At 41.5% G+C, this 27470-nt stretch overlaps 1 protein-coding gene across 1 annotated transcript in view; it reads left to right on the top strand.

The window, feature by feature from the left end:
* RGS5 (regulator of G protein signaling 5) overlaps window positions 1-20568 on the top strand; it is a 29286-nt gene extending 8718 nt beyond the window's left edge. Inside the window, exons 3-5 of the mRNA XM_032226975.1 lie at window positions 8647-8708; window positions 15116-15282; window positions 18459-20568. Of these exons, the coding sequence (XP_032082866.1) occupies window positions 8647-8708; window positions 15116-15282; window positions 18459-18620 (391 nt within the window). The 3' untranslated portion in view covers window positions 18621-20568. The remainder of the gene's footprint in view (window positions 1-8646; window positions 8709-15115; window positions 15283-18458) is intronic.
* Window positions 20569-27470: the final 6902 nt, after the last annotated feature.

The following is a 27470-nucleotide window of genomic DNA, read 5'->3' on the forward strand; positions in this document are numbered from 1 at the left end:
CTTTTCCTGACATGGAGCTAGATGGGAAATGTGTTGCCCTGTCCAATTCTATAAAACTACTGTTTAAATGCAGTGCAGAGGTAGTTCTCAACTTACAATTCATTTAGTACCATTCAAAGTTATAACGGCATTGAAAAAGGTGACGTATGACTGTTTTTCACACGGCCGTTGCAATATCCCCATGGTCATATGAGCAAAATTTGGGGACTTGACAACTGACTCATATTTATGACAGTTGCAGTATTCCAGGGTTGTGATGACCTTTTGCGACCTTGTGACAAGCGAAGTCAACGGGAAGCCAGATTCACTTGACAACAGTGTTACTAACTTCACAACTGTGGTGATTCACTTAACAACTGTGACAAAACAGGTTGTAAAATGGGGCACAACTCACTTAAGAACTGACTCACTTAGCAGCAGAAATTTTGGACTCAGTTGTGGCCATAAGTGGAGGACTACTAGAATTGTTATAGTCCATTGATTCGTACAACATTCACCATGCCTTAAAAAAGGAAATCACATGTTGGGCTTCCACTGGTGGATAAATGACACAAAACTCAACAGAGATTTAAAACAAGCATTTGATAGTGAATTTATTTCCATGATACATAGGACAAGATACATTTTGGAAAAGGGCAAAATCAGATCAGCCTGAAAAATATTTCTGTGCTTGTCTCATAATTCTAGTATGTTTGAAACTGATGGTTTCAAGAAGACTGGTTTTACTAATGAAGAAACTTGTGATTCCTTATTATGTTTTCTTTTTTAAATATTCAAATCAGGGGTGAATTCAGCAGGTTCCGACAGGTTCTGGAGAACCGGTAGCGGAAATTTTGAATTGTTCAGAGAACTAGCAAATATCACCTGTGGCTGGCCCCAGAAGTAATGTGGGAATGGAGATTTAGCAGTATCCTTCCTCTGCCACGCCCACCAACCAGAACCAGTAGTAAAAGAAAATTGAATTTCACCACTGATCCAAATCCACTCATTTCATCAGTGGTGTGGAATGTGGTCACAGTTACTTTGTAGGCAGTGCAGAAAAGATAGAAGGAAGAAAGGAGGAAAGGCAATATCTCCCTACAAAAAGGCAAACTTGCTTTGTATGTTAATTATAGACAATACTAAAGTTTTTTTTTTCTCCTGAGGGTCCCTTGTCAGATGCTGAAAGCTTTAAAATCTCCCGTCCCTGCTTCCCTGATGAAAAACAATTATGAACACAAGAAAATGTCTATATTTCTGGAGTAGATTATCATCTGCAGGAGCTTAAATATGTTAATATTTAAGGTGCTGTAACTTAAGACCCTCAGATTGTTTACCTGCTTTTTATTTTTTTATATATATTTATTTACTTTGCTACAACAAACTGACACAATTAATCCCTTTAGAAGGTTTTATATCATTATTGTTCGATTCGATTGGAAGCAGGCAAATTTAAGAAGAGCTATGTATATGGGCGAAAACTGTAAAATGGTAGTGAAACATTGATATGACCATTAAGAAAATTAGAAAGTGGCTCCATTTCTGTTTGTCTGTGGACTTCAAGAAACTTGCCGCTGCCAAAGGCTAATTGCCAACATTAATCACTGTCATTTTAATCTGTGAGAAAGCAGTCTCCCATCTGTACCAAAGTAGTTCCAAGAACTGGAACAAAATGAACACCAGTAGCATTGATGCTATTAGGGGAAAAAAGTGGCCTTAATGCACAAGGGGAACCTCTCCTGGCTGATTGTCCCTGAATCTGTTTCCAATTAGGCTCTAAAAAAAAAAAAAGACTCAGCAGACAGGCTGATCTAAAGATTGCATGATGACGGACACAGTTGATAGTAGCTTAATTTTAACCACTACTTCAGACAAATTAGGTAGATCGTGCACTCTTGTCAGAGCCACTTGGAACAAATTAGGCTGTGGGTTTATGGGCTGTTTTGAACATCCTAATTCCCTTGTCATGGCAATGGAAACAGATGTCGTGAGGCGATTCTCCACGGGTCTTCAGGAAGGAAAGCGTTTGCTTTCTCATTGGGGACGAAAAGAAAGACCAGGGATGCTCTAGTGATGAGAACAAAAAATTGTAGGTATCCTATCCCAACCCCAGCTGGATTCTGGCAGTATATCAATTTGAGAAATAAAACTTGCTGAGTAAATCAGCCTTTTTTTTTTTTGCATAATTATTATTTTTAAAGTAGGACCATGTTTCATAATTTGGTCTGGTCAGAGTGCAAAGATGCAAATATTTGAGGTTTCTTCCCCTGATTATTTTCTGCCCCTTCTTTGGCCTGAAGAGCCCTTTGCCTCAAACAATTAAGCAGATCTTATCCACGTGGACAGAAACTTTTATTTGATGAAAGCTGTTTCTCATGAACTTGAATGTCACGCCCCCAAACCACTTCCTGCACTTACACAGAACCGAAGGAGGCCTACGAGACCTGGATTAAGGCCAGGAAAAACTGTCTTGTCTGTTGACAAGATAAAACTCCTCAGCTTAATCCAGTAAAATGGAAATGATTTCTTTAGGTGGTTCATCCCAGTATAAACTGGTTGATTTAACAGGGAAGAGGTTAAATAATTATGTTTATTAAAAAGGGATATGTTGCAGTGGTGGGTTTCAAAAATTGTTCGAACCTACTCTGTGGGTGTGCCCTCCTTTGTGGGAGTGGCTTGCCACCCATGTGACCGGATGGGAGTGGCTTGCCGCCCATGTGACCGGATATGAAGATGCCGACGACACTTGTCAGAACCACCTTAAATTACCTGACACACAGCACTGGCATGCATAAGAATATGATGTCAACTTCTTTTTTAAAAGGCATCTTTGGTTTGCGTTAAAACAACTTCAACACACGGAATGTTCTGATTGCACCACAAACGCAGTAGTCATCCTTACCTTTCACAGAGGCACTGAGTTTTATAAATAGGAGCATGATAGTGTAGAATAATCATACCCAAGGACCAGTGGTGGGTTTCAAAAATTTTTGGAGCCTCTTCTGTAGGTGTGGCCTGCTTTCCGGGTCCACTGGTGGAACCTCTTCTCACCGGTTTGGTAGATTTGATGAACCGGTTCTACCGAATAGGTGCGAACTGGTAGGAACCCACCTCTGGATATGTTGGTGCCATGAAAAATATTCACTAATCACTCCTTAACATGAGGTGAGGAGATTTGCTTGATTATAGGCATTAGCCACTTTTAAGGTTGCCCAACTAGAGGTTGCTGGGATAGAGGTTCCCTGCACTATTAACCTGCCCCTTAGGGTCTTTCTAACACAGGTCTAACATTGTTTTGGAAAGACACTAAATCTGAGTGAAAAACCATGGTCTGACCTACAGTCCACATGTGAAGTCTATAGGCTGACACCTATAGGCATTTCCTGGGGGTTCTCCCTTCATTTATTCTGCACTCCTATGCCACGTATCCAGAGGTGAGTTCCTACCAGTTCGCACCTATTCGGTAGAACCGGTCCGTCAAATCTACCGAACAGGTTAGAAGAAATTCCACCAGTGGACCCGGAAAGCAGGCCACACCTACAGAAGAGGTTCCAAAATTTTTTGAAACCCACCACTGCCACACACAGAGAGAGAGAGAGAGAGAGAGAGAGAGAGAGAGAGAGAGAGAGAGTTTGACACAGAGAGAAAGAGAAAGAAAGAAAAAGAGTGAGAGAGAGAGATGAAAGAAAAAAAGAAAAAAGGAACAGAGAGACAAAAGGAAGGAAAGAGAGAGAGAGAGAGAGAGAGAGAGAGAGAGAGAGAGAGAACAAATGGCTGGCAAGCCACTCCCACCAGGTCACATGGCCAGCAAGCGACTCCCACAAAAGAAGCCACACCCACAGAGTAGGTTCCAAAAAAATTTGAAACCCACCACTGCACGTATCCCACTTGTCAATTAGGCACAGGGTGAAGCAGGAAAGAGAAAATTGCTGCAAGGGAGTGATAATATTAGCAGCATTTAGATGCAGAGCATGGATTGGAATAGGCAAAAACGGTGCTGCTCCTCTAAAGTAAGAAATAAAACAGTAGAAAGCAACACCACCTGAAAGTCCTTGTGAGATGAAGCAACACAAAAATGTGGAATGCATTTATAGGAGATAAAACAATAAAATAAGTAAATAAATATGAAACAGGGTCTACAGTTCTTTCAAAGACTCGTTAAACCAGTGTATAAAAAAGAAGCATGTGTAATGCCTCACCCACTCTTACCAAATGCCAGTTAGGTGTAATTACATGAGCGGACACAATTGTGGGAGCCAGGTGTGAGATCTCTCTGGAAACCTAAGCCATGGAGGGCAATGCCTAGCAATGTGAGGGAAAGAGCATGGCAGCTGCCGTCTAATGAGGCAGAGAAGAGCTGGGCAGATGGTAGTTTATGACTTCATGAGCACCAACATAATCGCTGAGGCATTGCAGATGGCTCACACGGCAAGACATGTGTCAGGAGAAGAGTCAAAACACCACTTTGAACAGTTACATATGAATTTAATCTGCTCCATGACATTAGGGCAAGCCAAGCCACTGACTGAATGAGATGTCATAACATTACGCCCTCTAAAAATGGTTAGTGGGACATCTTTGTCCTGTAGGTAGGAGACATGAGGTTGAGCCCATCTGTTAGCTGATACGAAAACAACGTCCCAAACCAGGGGTGTCGAATTCCTGGCCCACAGGACGGATGTGTCACGAGCTGGCCATGCCCATGCCTGGTTTAGCAAAGGGGTGGAAAGTGACGCTGCTGTGACAATGTGAGTTTGACACCCCTGTTCAGGGGTGGATTCCTCGCCCCGTTCCAACCGGTTCGGTTGGAACGGGGCCGGGGGCGTCCTTGTGCACGCGCGCGGCGCATGCATGCATACTAGCATCTGTGCGATGCTCCAGCTGCTCCTGGAGGATTGCGCAGGTGCTGTATGCGTCCTGCGCATGCGTGGAAGCACAGAACTCATCAAAACTGGGTAAGGAGCGCGGGCGGGCGGGTGGGCCAGTCGCCGTTCCCGGAAGTTACTTACTTCCGGGTTCGCTGACCAACCGGTTCGCAGGGACCGCCGCGAACCGGTTGAAACCCACCCCTGCCCCTGTTCCAAACCATTGACTAATCTCTGATGTCATAGCATGCCACTTTTGACTAATCTCTGATGTCATAGCATGCCACTTTCCCCATTCTATCCTTTATCCTCTTTTAAACAGATGATTTTAAATAGCAACCTCCTACTGATTATCATTCAGAAAAAAAATTGCGTATGCAGTCAGTCTAGTGAGACTGCAGTTTTATAGCAATTGACCTATAGCTTTATTCATTTATACACATTTCCCATTCTACTTTTTATATGCATCCCTTTGTGCTTGATAAAAGTACAGTGATAGCATTCACAGTGAGAGAAATGGCAGCTTCAAACTTCTGTTTCCTGGTTCCAGAATGTCCCAGAACTACGGTACATCCAGTTTTATGTCTTTTGGGCCATAGTTGTCAATGTCGTACTAGTGAGCTTGTTTTTCTTTTAGGCTTCCTGCAGTGGTGGGTTTCAAAAATGTTTGGAACCTCTTCTGTAGGTATGGCCTGCTTTCCGGGTCCACTGGTGGAACCTTTTCTAACCAGTTCGGTAGATTTGATGAACCGGTTCTACCGAATAGGTGCGAACTGGTGGGAACCCACTCTGGCTTGCTGGTATCTGTATGGACTTCTACAGTAGTTGCTATTTTGTCTTACATTAATACTTTAATTTCACATCCTTGTAGCCTGAGTAATATCAGATAATTAGTATCCACTTTGTCATGGGACTCCATACTCACTTGAGACAAAATCATTTTCTCGACCAGCGTGGGAACTGATGATAAATCTGTGGGAGAGACAAAACCAGATCCCAAAGTCACAGCCAAAGCAGGGGGGGAAATTCAAACTTCAGAGTTTGAAAAATAAAATGAAAGAATGAATACTCATGGGAGGGAATACTTTCTGCATGGAAAACAAATATCCTCCTTTCAGCCCCATTCTGCTTTATACAGAACAACGCAGAGTTGAAAATAAAAAAAGAAGAAAGGAATGACAAAAGCTGAAATGTTAGAGAGAGAATATGAAGAACTGTACTTTAAATGTTTATGTAATCTTTCAGAATAACCAAAAATAGTGCTATCGCTCCAGCCCTATATAAACTGCTTTCTCTCTTGCCCCATAGGATGTCCCACAAGGGTCTCCTGCTTGAGCAGGGGGTTGCACTAGAAGACCTTCAAAGGTCCTTCCAACTCTGTTATTCTGTTTGATCTCCATGTATCTTTTCCTCAAGTTCCACTACCTCAAGGAGATAGTCAGCTAATTTCCGGCCTTACCAATTTTCTTGGCCATACCAATTCTCCGGCTGTTTTTCTACTCATTAATAGACACCGATATTGAGCAGCAGAGGGAAGTACATTTTGCTGAAATGGCACTAGGATCATGAAACTGCTGCCTGAGGCAATCTATATGTTCCTAGTTTTGTCTTGTCCTAATCCAAAGTCTATGGTACCATCTAACTGCTTTTTGCAGTTGGAAATATATATGAGACTTACATCCATTATTAGTTGGATTTAGCAAGTCATTGGCCTCAGTTTCATGTAAACTGCACATATTTTAGTCCTTCCAAATAAGGCTTTTCCTCATCACCAAGTTAAGCTGCTGTCCACTAGTCCTTGAGCCGTCAGAAAACTACACTACTGTAAAATTTGTTACCTTCATTCTTCCCTTGTCATCATGTCACTAAATAGGGTAGTCCTTATTGACAGTATACAGCGCACTTTAATGTTAGAGACTGGAGAATTCCCTAGCTCAGGGTTCTCCATCAAACTCAACCAGCCAGTGGGGAAACAAGGATCTTAACAGGGTTGGGAACAGAGCTATGGAGAAGATAAATCTTGATAAATGGCTAGAAAGTAGGTTTAGACCAGTGACGTGCGGTGAGGTTTATGGCTGGTGAAGCACTGACACAGTGGTGGATTTCAATTTTTTTTAGGCTTGTGGACTTCAACTCCCAGAATTCCACACCCAGGCATGCTCAGTTCCGATTTAAAGTGACAGCATTTGTTTTTCACCTTTGCGAAAAAGTTTCCTTCATTCTTTTTCTTCTCCCTTCCCCTCCTTCCTCCCTCTCTCCCTCCCTCCCCCCTCTCTCAAACAGACACACACACATAGAGAAGTTGGATTGGACTATCTCCTTCACTCTCTCACTCTCTCTCTCTCAAACAAACACAAACACAGAAGTTGGATTGGAGCCGATCCGAGCCTTTGATTGCAGGTGGAGCCACATTGCCTTTTCAAACTTGTAATCAGTGAAGCTGGGCTTATATAGTTTTATCCAGCTATGTGTGTGTGTGTGTGTGTGTGTGTTTGAAAAGGCAACGTGGCTCTGCCTGCAATCAAACTACACTTGGGGAGGGATCTACATTTGAGGATGAAGTTTGAATTCCTCCCCCTCCCTCCAACCCACATGTACCTTTTCCAGCTGTTTCAGAGAGGATTTCAACTCTGCTCTTGCCTGTCATCATGAAAAGAAAAAAAAATTGAAAAGGAAAAAGGCAAGAGCTAAGGTCAGGCTGAGCTAGTTGCTGCCAGAGTCACCGAGGATGACTCTGCTTAACTGTTTAAAAAAGCTCCCTTTACAGGAGGAGGCAGGAGAATGATGTGCCTCACCTACATCAGGATTTTTTAGGCTTTTAACCCTTGCTTAACTCTGCTCGAGTGATCATAAAACGCCTAAAGTCAGACTGGATGAGGCACGTCTTTCTCCTGCCTCCTCCTGTAGAGGACGCTTTTTTAGAGGCTTTTTAAAACAGTTAAGCACTAAGCAGCGTCATCCATGGTGACTCTGGCAGCAACTAGCTCAGCCTGACCTCAGCTCTTGCCTTTTTCCTTTTACATTTTCTTTTCTTTTCATGATGACAGTGGTGAGGCTCTGCCTCTCCTGCCTCCCCTGACTGCACGTCCCTGGTTAAAACTCATTCTATTGTAGCAACCATTTTTCATAGACTAGTTGGTAACCTGATTATTCACCAATATTAGCTGATCATTGTGCTCCTTTTGGTCATGGTTTAATGTTCTTCCATATAACAAAAGGGGGTTGCAGTGTGAAATAGCAAATGTCTTATTCACTCACTCTACGTCATTCCATGGCCCTTCTTCTCTGCCATTGCTATTCAGGTCTCTGAACTGCGTATTGATTCAGAGACTTGGAGTCTACAGAGAATGGACAGCTTGAAAAAAATGGATTTTCATACCACCGAAAGATACATAGTTTTGAAGTTCACAGAGGGGACGGAGTATATCTGCACTAGCTTAATATGACCTCTAGGAATGTAGTGTGCCAAATAATTTCTGTAGCAAAATCATATTATCTTCAAAGGAAGAATACTACTTTAAAATTAGAACACCTTAAGGCTGTGTTCACTTAAAGACATTATGATGGCATAGGAAGGAGGTTGCTGGGCCATGTTTTTGCTACAGTTAGCTTCAAGTGAGAGAAGGCTAAGAAAAGTTACAGAACTGATGAAAGAGATTATAAAGAGGTTGTAAAATAATAAATAAGGTAGAGCAATCATTCAATAAAAGACTGTTAGGACAGTACAAATCCTTCTCTGACTTGTTGATTTAAAGAATATGCCTTTATATTTTTTTACACGTTGTCATTTTAATATTTGCAGGCCTTCCCCAGAAGAAGTTTGGCAGTGGCGCAATTCCTTGGAAAAGCTCCTTCAAAACCCTTGTAAGTCTTTTGTAAAGATCTCAACCTATTTATCCTAAGAATAATATTATCTATGAAGAGTTTATCCAAAGCGAGGCTCCTAAGGAGGTTAGTTGTTTGCCATTAGCAGAATGGAGATAAAACCCTGGCTTTTGTTAAGAAGTTGGGAATTGATCTCTTAAAGGTGTCCTCATGATTAGGTTCCATTGGGTGCACAGCCAAACACATATCCCTTCCCTTGTCACAGAAGAATAGCAATAGCAATAGCAATAGCAGTAGACTTATATACCGCTTCATAGGCCTTTCAGGCCTCTCTAAGCGGTTTACAGAGAGTCAGCATATTGCCCCCAACAATCTGGGTCCTCATTTTACCCACCTCGGAAGGATGGAAGGCTGAGTCAACCCTGAGCCGGTGAGATTTGAACCGCTGACCTGCTGATCTAGCAGTAGCCTGCAGTGCTGCATTTAACCACTGCGCCACCTTGGCTCTTGGCGAAGAAATTGCTGGTTTCTTCCAGTTCTACACTCTACTGAACAAAAACTGTATTTGTGAATGTTACAAAAGAGACATCAGAGACAAGTCTAAGGTAAGGTGACCAGATTTTCAGATTGGTAAAGAGGGACACCATTGACCCGGGGGGTGGGGGGGCGCTTGATTAAAAATTTTATATTTTGTCAAAAGATCACCCCAGGACACTGAAACCAGCATAAATACGAATCTGTTGCCAAACAAAATTTTGATCACGTGACCATGAGGATGCTGCAACGGTCGCTAAGTGTGAAAAATGGTCATCAGTCACTTTTTTCAATGCCATTGTAACTTTGGTCACTAAATGCTATATGTTATGTTACTTAAGAATATATATACCTCAGAATCAGATACAACATCCACATCATTTCCAACTGAGTCAATAAAATCATATGCCATGCCAAAACTATTTTAAATAAAGATATGAAATTAATCAAGTATTGCATTTATTTTTCAAAATGAATGTACAATTTTTTTATTATTTAAGTTTTGTACCCCATCTTTTCATCTTCAAGGTATTCAAAGCAGCTAACAGGGTTTTTTAAAATTGAAATCTACTTAAAAACTGGTGTTAATCTAATTCAAAAAACATGGCTAAAAAGGGAATTATCCTTTTCTAAAACCAAAAAAGAAAGAACTGCTTGTATTCCGTAGTATTTAATCAATGCATAGCTTTCAAATATAATCCAAATTATATATCTAAACAACATTATAAATCATTTAAATATCAGAAGATTCGAGCATTGTTTTTTCTGATCTCTTGGCAGAAAGGATGTGTACCTGCATTTTATGGAATTTAAAATGATTAAGTCCATGACACAAATTGCACAATAGGAAATCCAGGCCAGAATGCATTTAACTCATTGTATCACCAGGGACCAGAATTTAGCAGGCCCAGGGAAAAAAAGTAGGTAAAGCCACTTTATAGCTAAATTTGATACCATTAAAAATTAAATAGGATTAAAATCTGTGGTTTATAATTTACCTAGTTGTTCCATGTAGTCCACCCCACTCCTTTCGCTGGCGTTAGCCCGCTGCACCAAGGGGGCATGTAAGAGGGAGGGGAAAAAGCAAGAGGAGATACGGCCACAGCTAAGCACGCAGCAACCTCGACATCTAAGTGGGCGAGTCCACAGCATTCGCGCCCGCACGTCCGAGACAGGGCATAAAAAGGGAAGAAAAGGCAGGGAGGAGGTGACTGGACTCAGCTCTGTTTGAGGCGCTGGCTTGCACGCAAGCGCGTCCCCCAGTGCAGGGTGGGGAAAGGCTTTGTTGAAAGATCCGAAGCGCAGAGAATCAGGAAGTGCCACCTAGGTGCAGCTGCATAATAAATCGCACCAATTCCGCCCAAACTTTTTTTTAAAAATGTTGTCAAGACTCCTGTTTAGCTGGAGGGGGTTTTGTTCACGATTCCATGGCCATTCTGCAGAGTACAGAGACTGCAGTCCGTGTCCAGCAAACAACACTGCGCACCTTAGAGGGAACAGTGCCCTTAATGCTTCCGGCTCTTCTAAAGAAGGGGGGGGGCTTGTGCAGAAAGGAATCTCTCTTCTCCTCCCTGCACGCACCCCACTGGTGCCCGCATCAGACCTCGGGCGTGATTCAGGCGAAGGAAAGGACTTTTCTTTCGCCGGCATCAGAGCTCGGGCGAGCAAAAGCAAGTATTTTAATCAGTGGGCTGCGCGCAGGGACGAATATATCCTCTCCTCCCTGCATGCATCCCACTGATTAAAGTGCTTTCTCTGGCCCTCCCGATCTCTGCTGCGGGCGAAAGGGAGCTGGGAGGACAGGAGATTCCTCCCTGCACGCATCCCACTGAAAGTGCTTTAGTCAGTGGGGTGCATGCTGGGAGGAATCTCTCTTCTCCCTGCACGAACCCCACTGGTGCCCGCATCAGACCTCGGGCGTGATTCAGGCGAAGGAAAGGACTTTTCTTTCACTGGCATCAGAGCTCGGGCGACCCCTTTTCTTCCTACCTCCTTCCCTCTTTTCTCCCTCCCGTCTTCTTTTTCTTCCTTTCCTCTTCCATCTTCCTCCTTCTCCTTCCATTCTTTCTCCTTCCTTCCATCTTTTCTCCTTCCATCTTCTCCCCCCCTCCCTTCTTCTTTTCCTTCCCCCCTCCCTCCTTCCTTCCTTTCCTTCCCACTCCTTGCAACTGCAATCGGAACCACAGACAGGGAAGAAGAAGAGGAGGAAGTGGTGACCGAGCCGAATCCTTTTGAGAGGGGACGGGTGCAACCTGGGAGACACAGGGAAACTCCGCAAAGAGGGAGAAGGAGAGGAGGGCCGTCTCCTCCCACCAGCGCCTCCCAATTCCCACCGGTACCGTTACTCACCAGTTAAGCTGCAGCAAGCAAAAGACGAAATGAAATGGAGACTCACGCGGTAAGCTAAGCGGACTCCAGCCAATCAGTGAGCTGGCTGGGATGGAAAACTGCGTGCTTAAAGTTTTCCATCCCAGCCAGCTCACTGATTGGCTGGAGTCCAGGCCAATCAGTGAGCGGCAGGCTGGGCTGGCTTAGATTTTTAGTGTAGATAGAACGGAATGAGCGAGCAAGCTAGCAGCTGATGGGCGGGGGAGTGAGGGAGCTGCGAGCGCCAAAATAAAGCGGGTTTTTTTAAGAACGGCCCAGGACGCGGGAAAAATTATGAAAAGGCGTGGCTGTCCCGCCAAATGCGGGACGTCTGGTCACCCTAGTCTAAGGAAGGTGTGCAATGGAAGATTGGTCATTAAAAATTACAGGATAATCTCGCCTCTCCCCTCCCAGGCTAACTCATAGAAAGAAAGAGGGAGATTCCTTCCCATTTGGGGTTGAGGGGCGGAAATCTAAAGGAGTTGGTTCAACCAGATGTTCTGAGCAAGAGAGAGACATGTGTTTCAAGGAAGGAAATTCCCTTTTTCTCCCATGAAAAAGGCCATGAGAAACTACAGTAAAGCATTGCTATGTCATCTACAGAGGAGTGCTAAGCTCCCCTTTCTCTATACTGTATCTTAGTGAGTAAAATACAGGTAGTCCTGGACTTATGACCAGAATTAAGTCCAAAATTTCTATTGCTAAGCAAGAACAGTTGTTAAGTAAGTTGCACCCCATTTCATGACCATTTTTTTGCCACAGTTGTTAAGCAAATCAATGCAGTAGTTAAGGGAGTCTGGCTCCCCAATTCTTGACTTTGCCTGTCAGAAGCCAGCTGGGAAAGTTACAAATGGTGATCACATGACCCCAGCGCATGCAACTGTCATAAATACATGCCAGTTTCCAAGCACTTGCATTTTGATCACGTGACCCTGGGGATGCTACAGCAGATGTAAGTGTGAAAAACAGTCATAAGTCACTTTTTCCAGTGCTTTGTTGTACCTACATAATTCAGTGGTGGGTTTCAAAAATTTTTGGAACCTCTTCTGTAGGTGTGGCCTGCTTTCCGGGTCCACTGGTGGAACCTCTTCTAACTGGTTCGGTAGATTTGATGAACCGGTTCTACCGAATAGGTGCGAACTGGTAGGAACCCACCTCTGCTGCATATTTAAACTGCTGAGTATAGAGCTGACTTAGGAAAAGTAAATCAGCGCAATACTAAGCAAAAGTATGTTCCAGGTTGAGAATTACCTGTAACTAAAACTCTATGCAAAGAACCGGGCGGAAGGGGGGTTTGAAAGCTTAGTCTCTTGTGGACAGTTTTTCCCTATTCCTTGTGGCAAGGAGGGAAAAAAAATACTCTCTGTAAGGATGTATTGAAAGAAATGTCCTTCTGGGTTGGGCTCCAAGTGGGGAAAAAAGACACTGGAGACATGGAGGCTGCTTGGAAAGATGGTTTATTGTTGGACAGGACCACATGGCTTGAGCCCTGAACAGAAAAGGTGATCACATGTTTCAATGTTGATGGAGAAGAAGAGAAGGGCTGAGGGAGGGGCTTGCTAGGCTTTTTATAACCTGTTCAGTCCCACCTCTCTGTTTCCTGTTCTTGTGTAAGAAATGTATTCTGATTGGTTGTCAGACTCCCATGGGGCCGTGCAGGGGGCTACTCTCTAGGCTGTTTTGAATCCATAGATGAGTTCTCAGATGCCATGTGGAGAGTTGAGTAATATCCCTTCGCCCTACAGCTGCAGTGGAGAAGTCTTTATTATGTAAAGTGGTCTAGCCTGGCTAGTCTTAATGGGCCTATTGACGAAGTGGGGGTGGGCAAGAAGCTACAGGCAACTATTCTGTCTTTTAAAGCATGTTTCTTTCTTTTCACATCCAGAGAAATATTCTGCCTTTTCAATATTTCCTAGGATATTTCATTTTTCTGGGAGAGGGCTGGATGATAACTTCCCACAGATGTAAGGAAAAATAACTTTATGCAGGAGTTTTCCCTTAATGTCTGGCAGGAAGACTAAGGAAAAAGAGTTTTTCACCCTGGGTCAAAAGGGCAACTAACAGGAAACTTTCTGCAATGGTCAAAGGTGGAGCGGGGGTACTCTCTGAAAAAGCTCAAGCTACAATATAGCACAATATCATACTTAGCTATGCTGCATGTAAATGCCAATAAGTCCAGCTACTTAAATTTACAACATTACCAATAAAATTACTTTTGTGGCAGAGTGTGCATTGACAGTATCATCAGCTATTTCTATTTAAACTATTTCTTGCCTTTTATTATTTTATATTATAAATTATAAATTCAAGACTGGCAAAAGAGGTTAGAGCAGCCCAGTGGTGGGTTTCAAAATTTTTTTGAACCTACTCTGTGGGTGTGGTCTCCTTTGTGGGAGTGGCTTGCCACCCATGTGACCGGATGGGAGTGGCTTGCCGCCCATGTGACCGGATAGGAAGATGCCGACGACACTTGTCAGAACCACCTTAAATTACCTCGCACACAGCACTGGCATGCATAAGAATATAATGTAAACTTGTTTTTTAAAAGGCATCTTTGGTTTGCATTAAAACAACTTCAAAACATGCAATGTTCTGATTGCACCACAAATGCAGCAGTCATCCTTACCTTTCACAGAAGCACTGAGTTTTATAAATATGAGCATGATAGTGTAGAATAATCATATCCAAGGACCAGTGGTGGGTTTCAAAAATTTTTGGAACCTCTTCTGTAGGTGTGGCCTGCTTTCCGGGTCCACTGGTGGAACCTCTTTTAACCGGTTCGGTAGATTTGACGAACCGGTTCTACCGAATAGGTGCGAACTGGTAGGAACCCACCTCTGGAGCAGCCTGAGGAAACAGGTTACTTCTATCACGTTTATTGACAAACTTCATTGATAGTGCAGTTAGATGTGATAAATGGTAAATGCAGCATGTCATTTTATATATATTAATATATGAATATGGATTTATCCCTGAGCACAGTACATAATTTTATATACATACACTTTATTTAATTATACATGTACTGCATTTAAGCCAGGTTTTGCTTAACCTAAACTTCTATCTTTGGTTTTTCCTGCCCAGGCATAAAACCTTGCTTTCCTCCACATTAAAATTCATTTTAATGTTTAATTTTAATTATTGCAATTAAGTACACTGAAAGAAAGAACTGTCCAACATCTTCCAAAGCATCCCTTTCCTAATCTTCAAGCAACTCTCCTAAATCGCTGCTAGTTGAAGTTGGAATTGAATTGAATTTTGTGTTAATTGTCCTGAAACAATTCTTTGAATCTCAAGTTTAGACTTATCTTGCATTACAGATATCAATTTCATATTCCCCTCCTTTTTTTCCTTCTGCACTCTATCTACCTTTTAAATCCCCATACAACTATGCACTCAACATCTTTATGGTTTTCATTTGGAGTTAACCAACTCCATATTTGGAGTGCACAATAGAGGATTAATTAGGAAACTATATAGATATATAAAGTGTAATTCTACAATTGTCATTGACATTTTCAAAAATCATTTTTTTCTCTGTGCAGATGGCCTTGCCAGCTTCCGGACTTTCCTCCAATCTGAATTCAGTGAAGAGAACATTGAATTCTGGATTGCATGTGAAGATTATAAGAAGACCAAACTGCCTACCAAAAGGGCTGAAAAGGCCAAAAAGATCTATGAAGAGTTTATCCAAAGCGAGGCTCCTAAAGAGGTTAGTTGTTTGCCATTAGCAGAATGGAGATAAAACCCTGTTTTTTGTTAAGAATTGGGGAATTGATCTCTTGAAGGTATCCTCATGATTAGATTCCATTGGGTGCACACCCAAACACATATCCCTTCCCTTGATACAGAAGAAATTGCTGGTTTCTTCCAGTTCTACACTCTACTGAACAAAAACTGTATTTGTGAATGTTACAAAACAGACATCAGAGACAAGTCTAAGGAAGGTGTGCAATGGAAGATTGGTCATTAAAAATTACAGGATAATCTCGCCTCTCCCCTCCCAGGCTAACCCATAGAAAGAAAGAGGGAGATTGCTTCCCATATGGGGTTGAGGGGCGGGAAATCTAAAGGAGTTGGTTCATCCAGACATTCTGAGCAAGAGAGACATGTGTTTCAAGGAAGGAAATTGCCTTTTTCTCCCATGAAGTGAAGCTGCGCCTGCTGAAGTGGCCTTCAGTACTGTACCCTAACCACTGCGCCACCTTGGCTCTTGGATCCTTGCATCTCCCCCGCTTTTCTTGACCTTTTGGGCCACCTCGCAGCCCTAACATTCAAGCCCTAAAACTAACCCTTTCGGTATATCGGTTTTTTATACTTAAAATAGTCATTAGGGCAGAGAACCGGTTGTTAAATTATTTGAATCCCACCACTGAAAGAGTAAGCATGTAAGCAGTAAGCATGAAGACCTTCAACTCCTCATCGTCAGAGTCTCAGAAATATTGGAAAAATACAGCTTGAAGCTTAACACCTCAAAAAACAAGATTATGGTCATAAGCAAACAACCCCTTAATTTAACATTGATAAATTCGGAAAGAATACCACTAGAAAAAGTTGAAAGGATCACATATCTCGGTTTTAATTTACATGAAAGCTGTGACATGATCAGTGAAGTAAAGACAAGGATAGAGAAAGCTCAAACAGCATTCTTCAAAATGAAAAAGGCCTTCTGCAGTCACGACATAAGCCTAAGATTGAAAATCAGGCTTGTCAGATGCTACATCTTTTCTATCCTGCTCTACGGAGTTGAGAGTTGGTATCTGACAGAAAGCCACTTGAAGAAACTAGAAGCATTTGAAATGTGGATTTTCAGATGGCTGTTATGTATAAGCTGAGTTGACAAAATCACAAATGAGGAGATGATAAGCCACCTGGGAAAGCAAAGGGAAATCATCAAAGCCACTAAAAAGCGAAAGTTAGAGTATTTTGGACATGTAATGCAACACCCAGAAAAATATGGCATACTTACTTAATCCTACAGGGAAAAATTGAAGGCAAATGAGATCCAGGCAGAAGAATAACATCATGGCTACAAAACCCAAGGGACTGACCGAGACTATTCAAAGGAAGGAGTACTGCAATTTCTGGAAAAGTCAGATCTGCCAAAGATACCAGAGGAAATAAAGGATATGCTCAATGAAGACATTAAAACATCAGAGATAATTGAAGCCATACAAAGACAAAAGAATAATAAAGCTGCAGGGCCGGATGGGCTGCCAGCGGAAATATATAAAGAATTCCAGGATGTGCTTGTTCTAATGCTCTTGGAAGTTTATAATGCTGTGTTGAAGAGGTGAAGACACTGCTATCGTGGACGGAGGCTAACATTGTATAATACCTAAGGGGGACTCAGATCAGACATTCACACAAAATTACAGACTATGTCAAAGAAACTATGGTTGCCTGGGCGAAAAATTTCGGTTACAATGTGGAATTGGTTAAGTGGGAAAAACTTTGGATACTTAATCAGAAACTAACAATGGCTACGACGTATAAAGAAAATCTTTATAAGATGTTCTACAGATGGCATCTCCCCCAGCACGGCTCTCCAAAATGTTTAAAAATCTGGCCCAAATTGTTGGAAGTGTAAAAAAGCACCAGGTACTTTTTATCATATGTGGTACACGTGCAATGAGGCAAAAAATATTGGAAAATGATTCAATCATGGTTAGAACAAATGGCGGGAGACCAAATCTTGTTTAAACTGGAAATGTTTCTCCTAGGTATAATACCAGAGGGGTTTAAGAAAGATACACTTTATTTAATTATACATGTACTAACTGCAGCACGCATAACTTATGCACAATATTGGAAAAAAGAAAATACACCATCAGAGCTAGATATAAACAGAAAGTGTTGGCCTGTACGGAAGCAGATAGGCTCACTCTTGAACTTAAAATAAAGGAGAATCGGAATATTTGAAGTCTGGAATAGATTTTATGACTGGTATAAGACAAGGTGACAAGACTGGAACAAACTGTATATATTGTGATTGGACAGAAGGATAGACAATGTATTAAGTAGGCTAATTGTTCATGGTTGAGACTAGCTGTATATAATATGGATGTATGGTCACTTCGACTTCGCGGTACTGCATTGTTTTAAATGTAAAATAATAAAAATATATTGGGGAAAAAAAGAAAAAAACCCCAAAGGACTGGTTTGGACAAAGCACTTTTTGGAGCAGCTGTTGACAAAAATAGGATTGCCGACATGATAACCAACATCCGATGATGGATTTGGAAGAAGAAGAGAAGGAGAAGGAGAAGGAGAAGAAGAAGAAGGAGAGGAGGAGGAGGAGGCAGGGGGCGAGGAGGAGGAGGAGGAGGAGGAGGAGGAGAAGAAGAAGATTGAAAGAGTCCATGAGCTGGAGGCAAGATGAGGCAAGAACTTCATTAGTGAGGTTATACACTGTCTCTGAAGCACAAAGTGGTGGTAGAGTGCTATTTTTTAAAGTGGCATCTCCAAATTTAAGATTAAAACAGCATTTGCCAGATTATGATCATAAAGCACTGGTGCTGACATTATGCAATTAGTGGAGGAAGGGTATTATTTTGCACCACTACTGGGGGTATATCATAATACCTATAGTTTGATTTGATGACAGTTAGCTTCATATTTCTAACATTTTCTATCAAAAAATCTATGTGAATCCATGTTTCTTTTTTGATTTCTTGTTATAAATATTAAATGTATATTTATTTCAACTGTACTTTACCAAGGGATATTTATAGCTATTATCTTCATATATGGAATTGCTATTAGCTTCATTTTTTCCCCACCAGGGAAGCATTTTGGCAAATGCCCCATGTAAAGTATATTGTTGGCTTGATTTATGTGAGATAAAGTGTCCTATGTATTTTTACAGCTCTATCTCCCTTTTGTCAGGTGAATATTGACTATTTCACCAAGTCAGTGGTCATGAAGAACCTGGTGGAACCATCTGTAAGCACTTTTGACCTGGGCCCAGAAGAGAATCTTCATGCTGATGAGAAGGATTCCCTGCCCAGATTTGTGCGATCCGATTTATATGAAGAGTTAGTAAAGTAGCAATGTGGCGAGCTGTGCAAGGCACTGGTACACCAGCACAGGGTCATTGCTTCCTCCACTCACTAGTAATCAACATGTGTATTTATATGGATAGTTGCTTTGCTTTGTATTTATTCCAGGCTTTGAAAACTCAAAGTCTGTGTTGTTAAACATAGCAACCATGCTATACTGTTTTGGTTTTTATTTAACCTCCTTACCCTCCTTTTTATCTCCGCTACTCAACGTTGCTGGCATAAAATTGGCTTAGATTATGCCAACCAAAAATATGACACCAATTATTTATCTGCAAAAAACCGAATTGTTTGTATGACCTTCTGTCTGCGTTGATATCAAGTTTGTAGAATCAAGGACAAACCAGATTTTAGAATCTTAGGGATATACCATCTGTCCTAAAAAGAATTCTGACTTGGGTAGCCTAAAAGCATTGTTCAGTTAGCAAGTTAGTAATCAGATACACGATATACACATAGTTTTCAATCCAGGTGACAAATATATGTTATTGCCACTGATAAGCAATCACAGGTTAACCAGTAACTTCACAGTGTCATAGACAAAACAAAGGAGAAAGCAACATGTATTAAAGAAGGAAACATCAAGCCTCCATGTGTCCACACATCAGTCATAGCTATGGAAAGATAGAAAACAGCACGACTTAGTCAAGGGAATACAAAACAAAAATACAGCCATAAAAATAATGTTGTTTGCTTGTTATATCCTCTCAGTGAACTGTGTTTCATATTACTATCAGAAATAATTCTCTCACAAGATTTTAACTCAACAATTTAACAGGTAAGCATCTCATTTGACTGCATCCATTTCTGATAACAGAAATATCAGCATTTGCTACATAAATTAAGGAAATATTTAACAACATATCCCTCAAATGAACCGAGTTACCTTAATATGAGAATCCTTGGATTATATTTGCAGTTTCTTGGCAAGAAAGTGATGATTTGGGATTATGAAAAAAAAAACCCTAAAGTTAAAGATATGCGAAAGAGCAATTATATTTACTGGAATTAAATAATACCTGATGAGAATTAAGCGGTTGATCAAAATCCTGGGCTGATTTGTTACTAAAAGAGCAGCTTGATAAAAAAATCATAAATTGATAGATACCCTTACAACTAGCAGACAGTAGACATCCTACAATAATGAAACAGTTACAATATTCATTTTTAAATAAAAAAGTCTCTTCACAGAAGCTGAAGAATGTTGATTTGGACAATTTGTCACCCATCAAACTAAATGCATTCCACTAAAATTTGTCCACTACTTCATTAAATCTTCTATTTTTGCAAATGTAATCAGTCAATAAAACCAGATTTTAAGCTTCCTAGGGAATAAACACAGTTTAGGGGATTTCAGGTTGTGAAAGTTCTATCCATTATTAAATAGAGAATATTCATCTTGGAATAGCAGTGATGGATTCAGAATCCATTCTGCAAGGCTAAGGATGTGAGATAAATTCAAACCCTGGGCTAAATGGCTATTACTAAAATATTTAGGGAAGGGGTAGACTGAGAATAAATCAGCGTAGCTGCCAAAACAGTATGACTTGTTTAACAACCCAGACCTTTACCTCTCTTATCTATTCTTTCAGTATTAAATTTATAAGTGTTATATTTTTATAATGGCCCTGCACAAATTCCAGTGCCTATGCACAGCTTTAAATAACCTCCCTGAATTACGATAAAAATATTTAAGCCGAACCTGTCTATAGCACACTTCCCAAAGTATTATTAACCACACACTTTAACCACAATATTTAAATCTTCTTGTAATATATGTACTAGTAAGATCAAGGTATTTAGCCTGCAGTGACATGATAGAAAAGGCATCCAGATAGAGTTGAAAAAAAATGCATTAAAAAAATTAGACCAATTGTACTAGTTTAAAAAACCAGTTTACAGTCAAAGCCTCTTACTTTGAAAAATATCAGTCAACCATTCAATACAGGTGTGAGAGAGTGACTAAATCTTTCAATGCTTCTTTGCCCATCACCATTGATTGTGGTGGCTGATAGCCAGGGCAATTTCATGTCATGACAGGATGTGCACAGAAGATGGTTTCAAGCTGTCGTTATCTAACACCATCCAACTAGAGGTTGATTTAAATTTCTCTCTAATGTAATATTATTTTCTGATTTTTCCTCTCTCAGACATGCAAATGGTTTGTAATATTTTATTTTTATCAAAAGGGGAGGTAAGCCATAATTGCGACCATGCCCCTTGCCCTTGGTAGTGGGGTGCTTTATCACGCGCCTCCTTTTTTCTCTGCCTGCCCAAGTGAGTAAAGAAGGCAGGCAGAAAAAGAAAGACCTCTCATTCAAACTGGCAATCGTGTGCCCTCCTTTCTTTCTCTGCCTGCCTGAATGAATGAAGGAGGCGCTCACTGGCCACGTAAACTGCCCGCTTGCCCGCATTCAAACCAGCCTGCTTCCTCTCTCCTGGCATGGCTCTCTGGAGGGGGAGTGAAGGCCCCTCCCAAGACCTCGCTGTCTTGGCGGCACCCAGAGATAGCAGCTGAGCGAGGGAAGGAGGAATTCTGGAGTTGAAGTCCACAAATCTTAAAGCTGTCAAATTGAACACTCCTGGAGTTTTTTTTGTAAAGGGTTAGGGGTGCAAGGGTCTTGTAACTTGACAGCTTTAAGACTTGCAACACTTGAAATGCCAAAGTTCCTGAGCCAACATGACTGGAGGAGGAATTTGGAAGTTGAAGTCCATAAGTCTTAAATCTGTCAAGTTTGAACACCCCTGGGGTTTTTTTCTAAAAGGTCAGGGCTGCAAGGGTCCTTGTAACTTGACAACTTTAAGATTTGCGTGCTTCAAATGCCAGAATTTCTGAGCCACATTTTGGTTGCTAAGCAACAGTGTTGTTAAGTGAGTTTCATCACCATATTTTACAAGTTGGCCACTCCCACCCACTCACATCTGCCAGATCCACTCCCACCTGTCACATGTCGCCAAGCCACTCCCATAAAACAGGCCACATCCACAGAACAGGTTCTAAAAAAATTTGAAACCCACCACTGATCTTGCATCTCTCTTCTTAGAGTGCTCTCAACGGAATGAGCATTTAATAGCTTAACAATATAGATTTGGCCTGTTAAATATATCCAAAAAGATAAGTGCCAGAAATTTCACCAGCCAGGTCATCATTTCCAGTTCTCTTGAACTGCTCAAACAACAACATCTGTTCCCCCAAACCACAAATATTAGCAAACTGTCTTGGCCTTTAAGAAAAGTCAAATTGAAAGGAAATACCACAGAATGACTGCTCTACAATGCTTTAATTATCTTCTTCTCCTGAAAAAAATGATTACAAAATGAGAGATTGAGCCTTGTGAAATTGTGAGGGGATTATTACGTGATTATCTTCCAGGGTCCATTTTGGAGAGCACATCCATCCTACTGACTCACAAGTCATTAAGATCCTGGAGGGAGATTTTCCAGTTACCGCCATAGCAACTGGTGTCCTAGGCAAGCCATGCAATTGGTTCCCCCATTCTCAAACCCTAAGGGTAGATTTCTATCCTGAAGTCTGAAGGAGTTTGTCAATAGCTTTAACCCAGCAGTCTCTTATTTGGCTCTATGATATCCCTGTGATTTGAAATGAAATAAACAAAAGTTCACAAGTTTGTTAAAAAAACCCTATAAATGATGCTTCCACACTAACAGGCTAATATACAGTATCATGCATGGCTAAAGATTAGGGTTAAATCTCAGCAACATCATGAGAATTAAAAGTTATGCATCATTTTTTTCTAACTTCACTGCACAGAATATATTGGGCTAAATTCTATCCATACATCTAAAAATGGAAATATTTAGTATGTTTTGTCTCTTGACGTAGGTATAGCAGAGGTGGTATTCAGCCGGTTCGCACCAGCTCACCCAAACCCGGTGGCAGAAATTTGCCCAGTTCGGTGGAATCATAGTGATGCTGGCTGGCCACGCCCTGAACCAGTCCCCCTGTTGCCGTTGCTCACCCTGCCCATCCATTTGCCACTCGCATGTGCAGTCTCTTTGAATACTGGCTGTCAAAGAGGCTGGAAGCTGGCTGCAGGCCATTGAAAATCCTCCAGTCGGCAAAAAAGTGGCTGCTGTTGCCGCCATCTTCTTCGTGCATGCCATCCCATTGCCTTCCTGCATGCGCAAGAAGACAGCAGCCACTTTTTTGCCAACCGAAGATTTTTCAGCAGCCTGCGGCCAGCTGCCAGCCTCTTTGACAGCCAGTATCAAAGAGGCGGCAGCTGGGTGGCTTAATTTGTCAGCCAGCTGCTTCCCAGCTGCATCGGCTAGCTGAGCCCCTCCAAAAACTTGCCTTCCGGACTGGACCAGCCACCACGGAAGATAAGCAACCAAAGAGGTGGGGGGGGGGGCAAGAAGTGGGGAATGGTAGTGATTAATGAAGGGAGGGTGGAGAAATTTTCCTAACCTTTTCCTGTTGGCGTGGCTAGGTGGGGGCATGTGACTGAGTGGGAGTGGGCACGGGTGTGAGTGATGGCATGTTGGCCATGCCCACTCAGTCACATGCCCCCCCCCCCACCTAGCCACACCCACCAAGCCAGTAGCTGAAATTTTTGAATCCCACCACTGGGGTATAGGGTTTGGATTCAAATTTATATCAGAACATGATAATTATACAAACTTCTCTAGTTTATTATTATATTATTCTCAGTAGCTTTTGTGAGTTCGGGCTCATTCTGGATGGAAAGCAACGTAATTATAATTGTACAAGATTTGAATCAGTTGGAGTTGCTCTGTTTTAATTCCATATACATATATTATAGACCACAGTTTTAAAGCAGCTCCAACTTTTGGTTGAAGGAGAAATAAGAAATGCTGGCAAATAATATCAAAATAAAGTTTGTGTCTTTTCCAATCTGAATAGAAAACAGTGATAATATCAGTGGGACAGTGACGTGTGGTGAGGTTTATGGCTGGTGAGGCAGTCCTCTCCCCCGACATCCCACTGTCTAAAGTGCTTTCTTTCTTTCGCCCGAGGTCAGGCTGGGCTAGTTGCTGCCAGAGTCCCCAATGGATGACTCTGCTTAACTGTTTTAAAAAGCCTCTAAAAAAAACGCCCTCTACAGGAGGAGGCAAGAGAACCACGTGCCTCATCTACATAAGAAATTTTTCGGCTTTTAACCCTTGCTTAACTCTGCTCGAGTGATCATAAAGTAGGCTAGATGAGGCACGTGGTTCTGCCTCCTCCTGTAGAGGGCACATTTTTAGAGGCTTTTTTAAACAGTTAAGCACTAAGCAGAGTCATCCACTGTGACTCTGGCAGCAACTACTCAGCCTTTTTCCTTTTACATTTTTTCTTTTTTTCATGATGACAGTGGTGAGGCCCTGTCTCCCCTGCCTCCCCTGACTGCACGTCACTGCAGTGGGATCTGATCATAGATAATCAGATTCAGGGTCTCTCAGTCATGTAGAGGATAAAGTGTACCAAGTTGGCCCATCCATCCAGCTATGGAGACAATATGCTATGGTGTGAAGTAAAATAGAGAGCTCAATTTCAAGGAGGAAAAAAAATCAAATCTTCCCTTAGGGTTTGAGAGTGGAGAATCAACAGCATGGTTTGGCTAGGGGGGCAGTTGCTTGGAACTGGATTAGAGACATCACTGAGGGTAGCTTGTTAGAAGCACATTTCAGAACTAGTGTTCCTCAAGGTAAATGAATATGGGATGGGATGTAGGTTCAGATGGTCCAATATACTTTACTCTTGTTCTTCCACTTCTTTAACTCTTGGGTGCATGGCACAAATGGGATCCTCATATTTATTCTGATATCAACAACTATGAGGTAGATCAGGCTGAGCAAAAGAAAGCCGTTGAAGACTGTCCAATAAATTCCCTGATTGATTTTCAACATCCAGAGCACAATACTCCAGGTGACAATCTGCTTCTCACTTCAAAGCCACTATAACAACTAACATCTGAGCAGCACTTAATAAAACTAATGGAATACTCTCAAACACTCTTCATATTTGTAATGGCTGTTGAAGACCAAAAGATGTGAATTGCAAAGAAAGATATTGGTTTCAAAGAAATTTAGGGTGCTGTGCTCTACAAAATGGATTCTCAGTAGCAGTAGCACTTAGACTTAAATACTGCTTCAATTCCAATTTCCAATTTTAATAGATTTATATGCCGCCCAATCCCGAAGGACTCTGGGCGGCTTACATAAAACAGTTTAAAAGTATTTAAAAAGTTTAAAAATACAAGACAGCACTTTACAGGCCTCTCTAAGCAGTTTACAAAGTCAGCATATTGCCCCCAACAATCTGGGTCCTCATTTTACCCACCTTGGAAGAAGGATGGAAGGCTTGAGCCGGTGAGACTCAAATTGCCAAACTGCAGTCAGCTGGCAGTCAGCAGAAGTAGCCTGCAGTACTGCATCCTAACCACTGCGCCATTATGGCTCCAGTAATCTCCAAAATGCCATTAATAATAAGTTCTCTTGCTATTCCTGGATTTTCTTTAATTGAGACTATTTTCTGAATGGAAAGGAGATAAAGAAAGGAAAATAATTTATCCCATTTCCTTTTATTTATCCCCATTGTTTTTTTAATACGTTGCTTGTCGTATTAGCAGACATCCATTATTTTGATTTGGTCTAGCAGATAGAAGTAGCCATAGCAATGGTCCCTGGCTTCAGCTTGGCAGATGAAACTGGGCAAGTAAAGCCTCATACCTTTTTACATGCATACAATGTGAGCAATGCTAAAACGTGGCAGGGTTTCGATCACCTTGTGGTGCCCACCATTTTGGAGGCAGTGAAAGGAAAACGTTCATCACACGGTATAAAAACGTTCATCACACGGTATAAAAACTTTATTGTGAACAGGAAAAAATCAGGGAAATCAGAATTGCTACTTCGACACATTGCACATTGTTCTCACAAGGATTTCACTTAAAGATCCCATTCAAAATTAGGTCATTCTTTTGACCCAGCAAATACAAATTTGAAATGTCTCTGATCTTTGAGACGTACTTTAACAATATCAGTAGGTCCAAACTACATTTTACTTTTGGTAATAGAGATGTCCTGCCAGACATAAACTTCTAATATTGTATTCTTTTTAATTTTGAAGGCCATGCATGTCAGACTGTGCGTGATGGACTGGGGGGGAGGCGGGGAGAGAGAGAAGAAAGAGCATTGCTGATTTTTATTATGATTATTTTACATCCTGCTAGTGAGATGGTGATCTTGTCATAGCTGATAAATTATTTATCCCATTTTGATTATTAAATAATACATATTAGTCATATATTTATATTCATCTTATTTTTTTTATTATTGCTTGCAGGCTTATATAATAAATATTGTGTCAGGGTTCCAAGTAACAAGCCCAAAGCAATCAAAACTCTGAGTTTCCTCAAAGCATAATTTTATTTGGGATGTCATTTTGGCACAGTTGGTGAAAATCCGACTCTGATTGATCCAGGATTTTCCCACCTCAAATAAAAACCCATACTTCTTGTCCCCAAGTCATATGTCCAATCCGTGGTCCAATCAAGTCACAGTCCCAAGTCCTCATGGCTTTGGTCCACGCCCTTCCAACACCTGGTAGAGCATCCTTGGCTCCCATGGGAAAGAATCCTATTTTGACTACACATCCCCAAGCTATCTCTACCTCCCTACTCATGGTCCCACAGCTCCACCCAGCCTTGCTGTGGCAGCCCTGAAGATGCTCCCAAAATGGCTTCAGGGCTGACATATTGGCAAAGACCTCCAAATTCTTCTCCTGCACAAACTCCATGAATGAATAGAACGTAAGCAAGTTGTATCCTTCTGACACATCTATTCATTGCATTCAGGATGGGCAGAAAACATTTCCAGTAGATTTAACTATGTAATTACTTCCCCCCCCACCTAAATTTGTATGGTATCTTTTGCTAGAGTGTAGTAATTTGTGATTTGAAAAGTGCAAGTCACAGATGGATGTCAGATTAAAAATATTTAACCAGCTTTTCATCTTAAATAAAGCATGTCTTACCATTTCATAAAGTGCTTGTTTTTTGTGTGCAATACTGTTAGGCAACTGCCTTTAAGAAACATAACAAAGGCATACAAATACAAAAATAAACTTCTGTTCTGTACTTCAGTGCATCGTCCCTCCACTCCTCAACCCTTCTTCACCAGCAGCCTGCCATTCATCCTCTGTCAACCTCTGGCTGGTTACTCTGTACATACAGTATAATTTTATTTAGATCAGGGCAAAGAAGCTGTAGAATTAAGGGTTCCACCACAAAACCGCGGACGACAAAATCGCGGTCGACGAAAGCGCGCATTTGAGGCCATCACAGCGCGATGAAAACATCGCGCTGTGATGGAAAAATGTAAAAATAAAGCGAAAACCTTACCCTAACCCCCCCAAACCTAACCCTAAACCTAACCCTAAACCTAACCCTTAACCTAAGCCTAAATCTAACCCTAAACCTAACCCTTAACCTAACGCTAAACCTAAAGCTAACCTTTAACGTAAAATTTAACGTAACCCTAACGCTCTAAACCTAACCCTAACCCTTAACCTAACCTTAACCCTAACCCTAACCCTAACCCTAACCCTAACCCTTACCTTTATGTGAATTGGCTTGCTTTAATTTTATTGTTATTTCAATTTTTAATTTTTTCGTCATGCTGTGATGACGTCAAATGCGCGCTTTCGTCGATCGTGCTTTTGTGGACCGCGGTTTGACGGGTCACGGAATTAAGAGGTAAGACCAGGTAGTTTGGTAAGTGGAAACAGACTGAAAACAAGAAAGCAAATACAGTGCAATTAACGTTGCTTTGGTAAATCCACAATCTCCTTAACTTCTCGTATATCGAGACTAGT

This window comes from Thamnophis elegans, chromosome 11, assembly GCF_009769535.1.
Source record: "Thamnophis elegans isolate rThaEle1 chromosome 11, rThaEle1.pri, whole genome shotgun sequence".
Classification (NCBI taxonomy): Eukaryota; Metazoa; Chordata; class Lepidosauria; order Squamata; family Colubridae; genus Thamnophis; species Thamnophis elegans.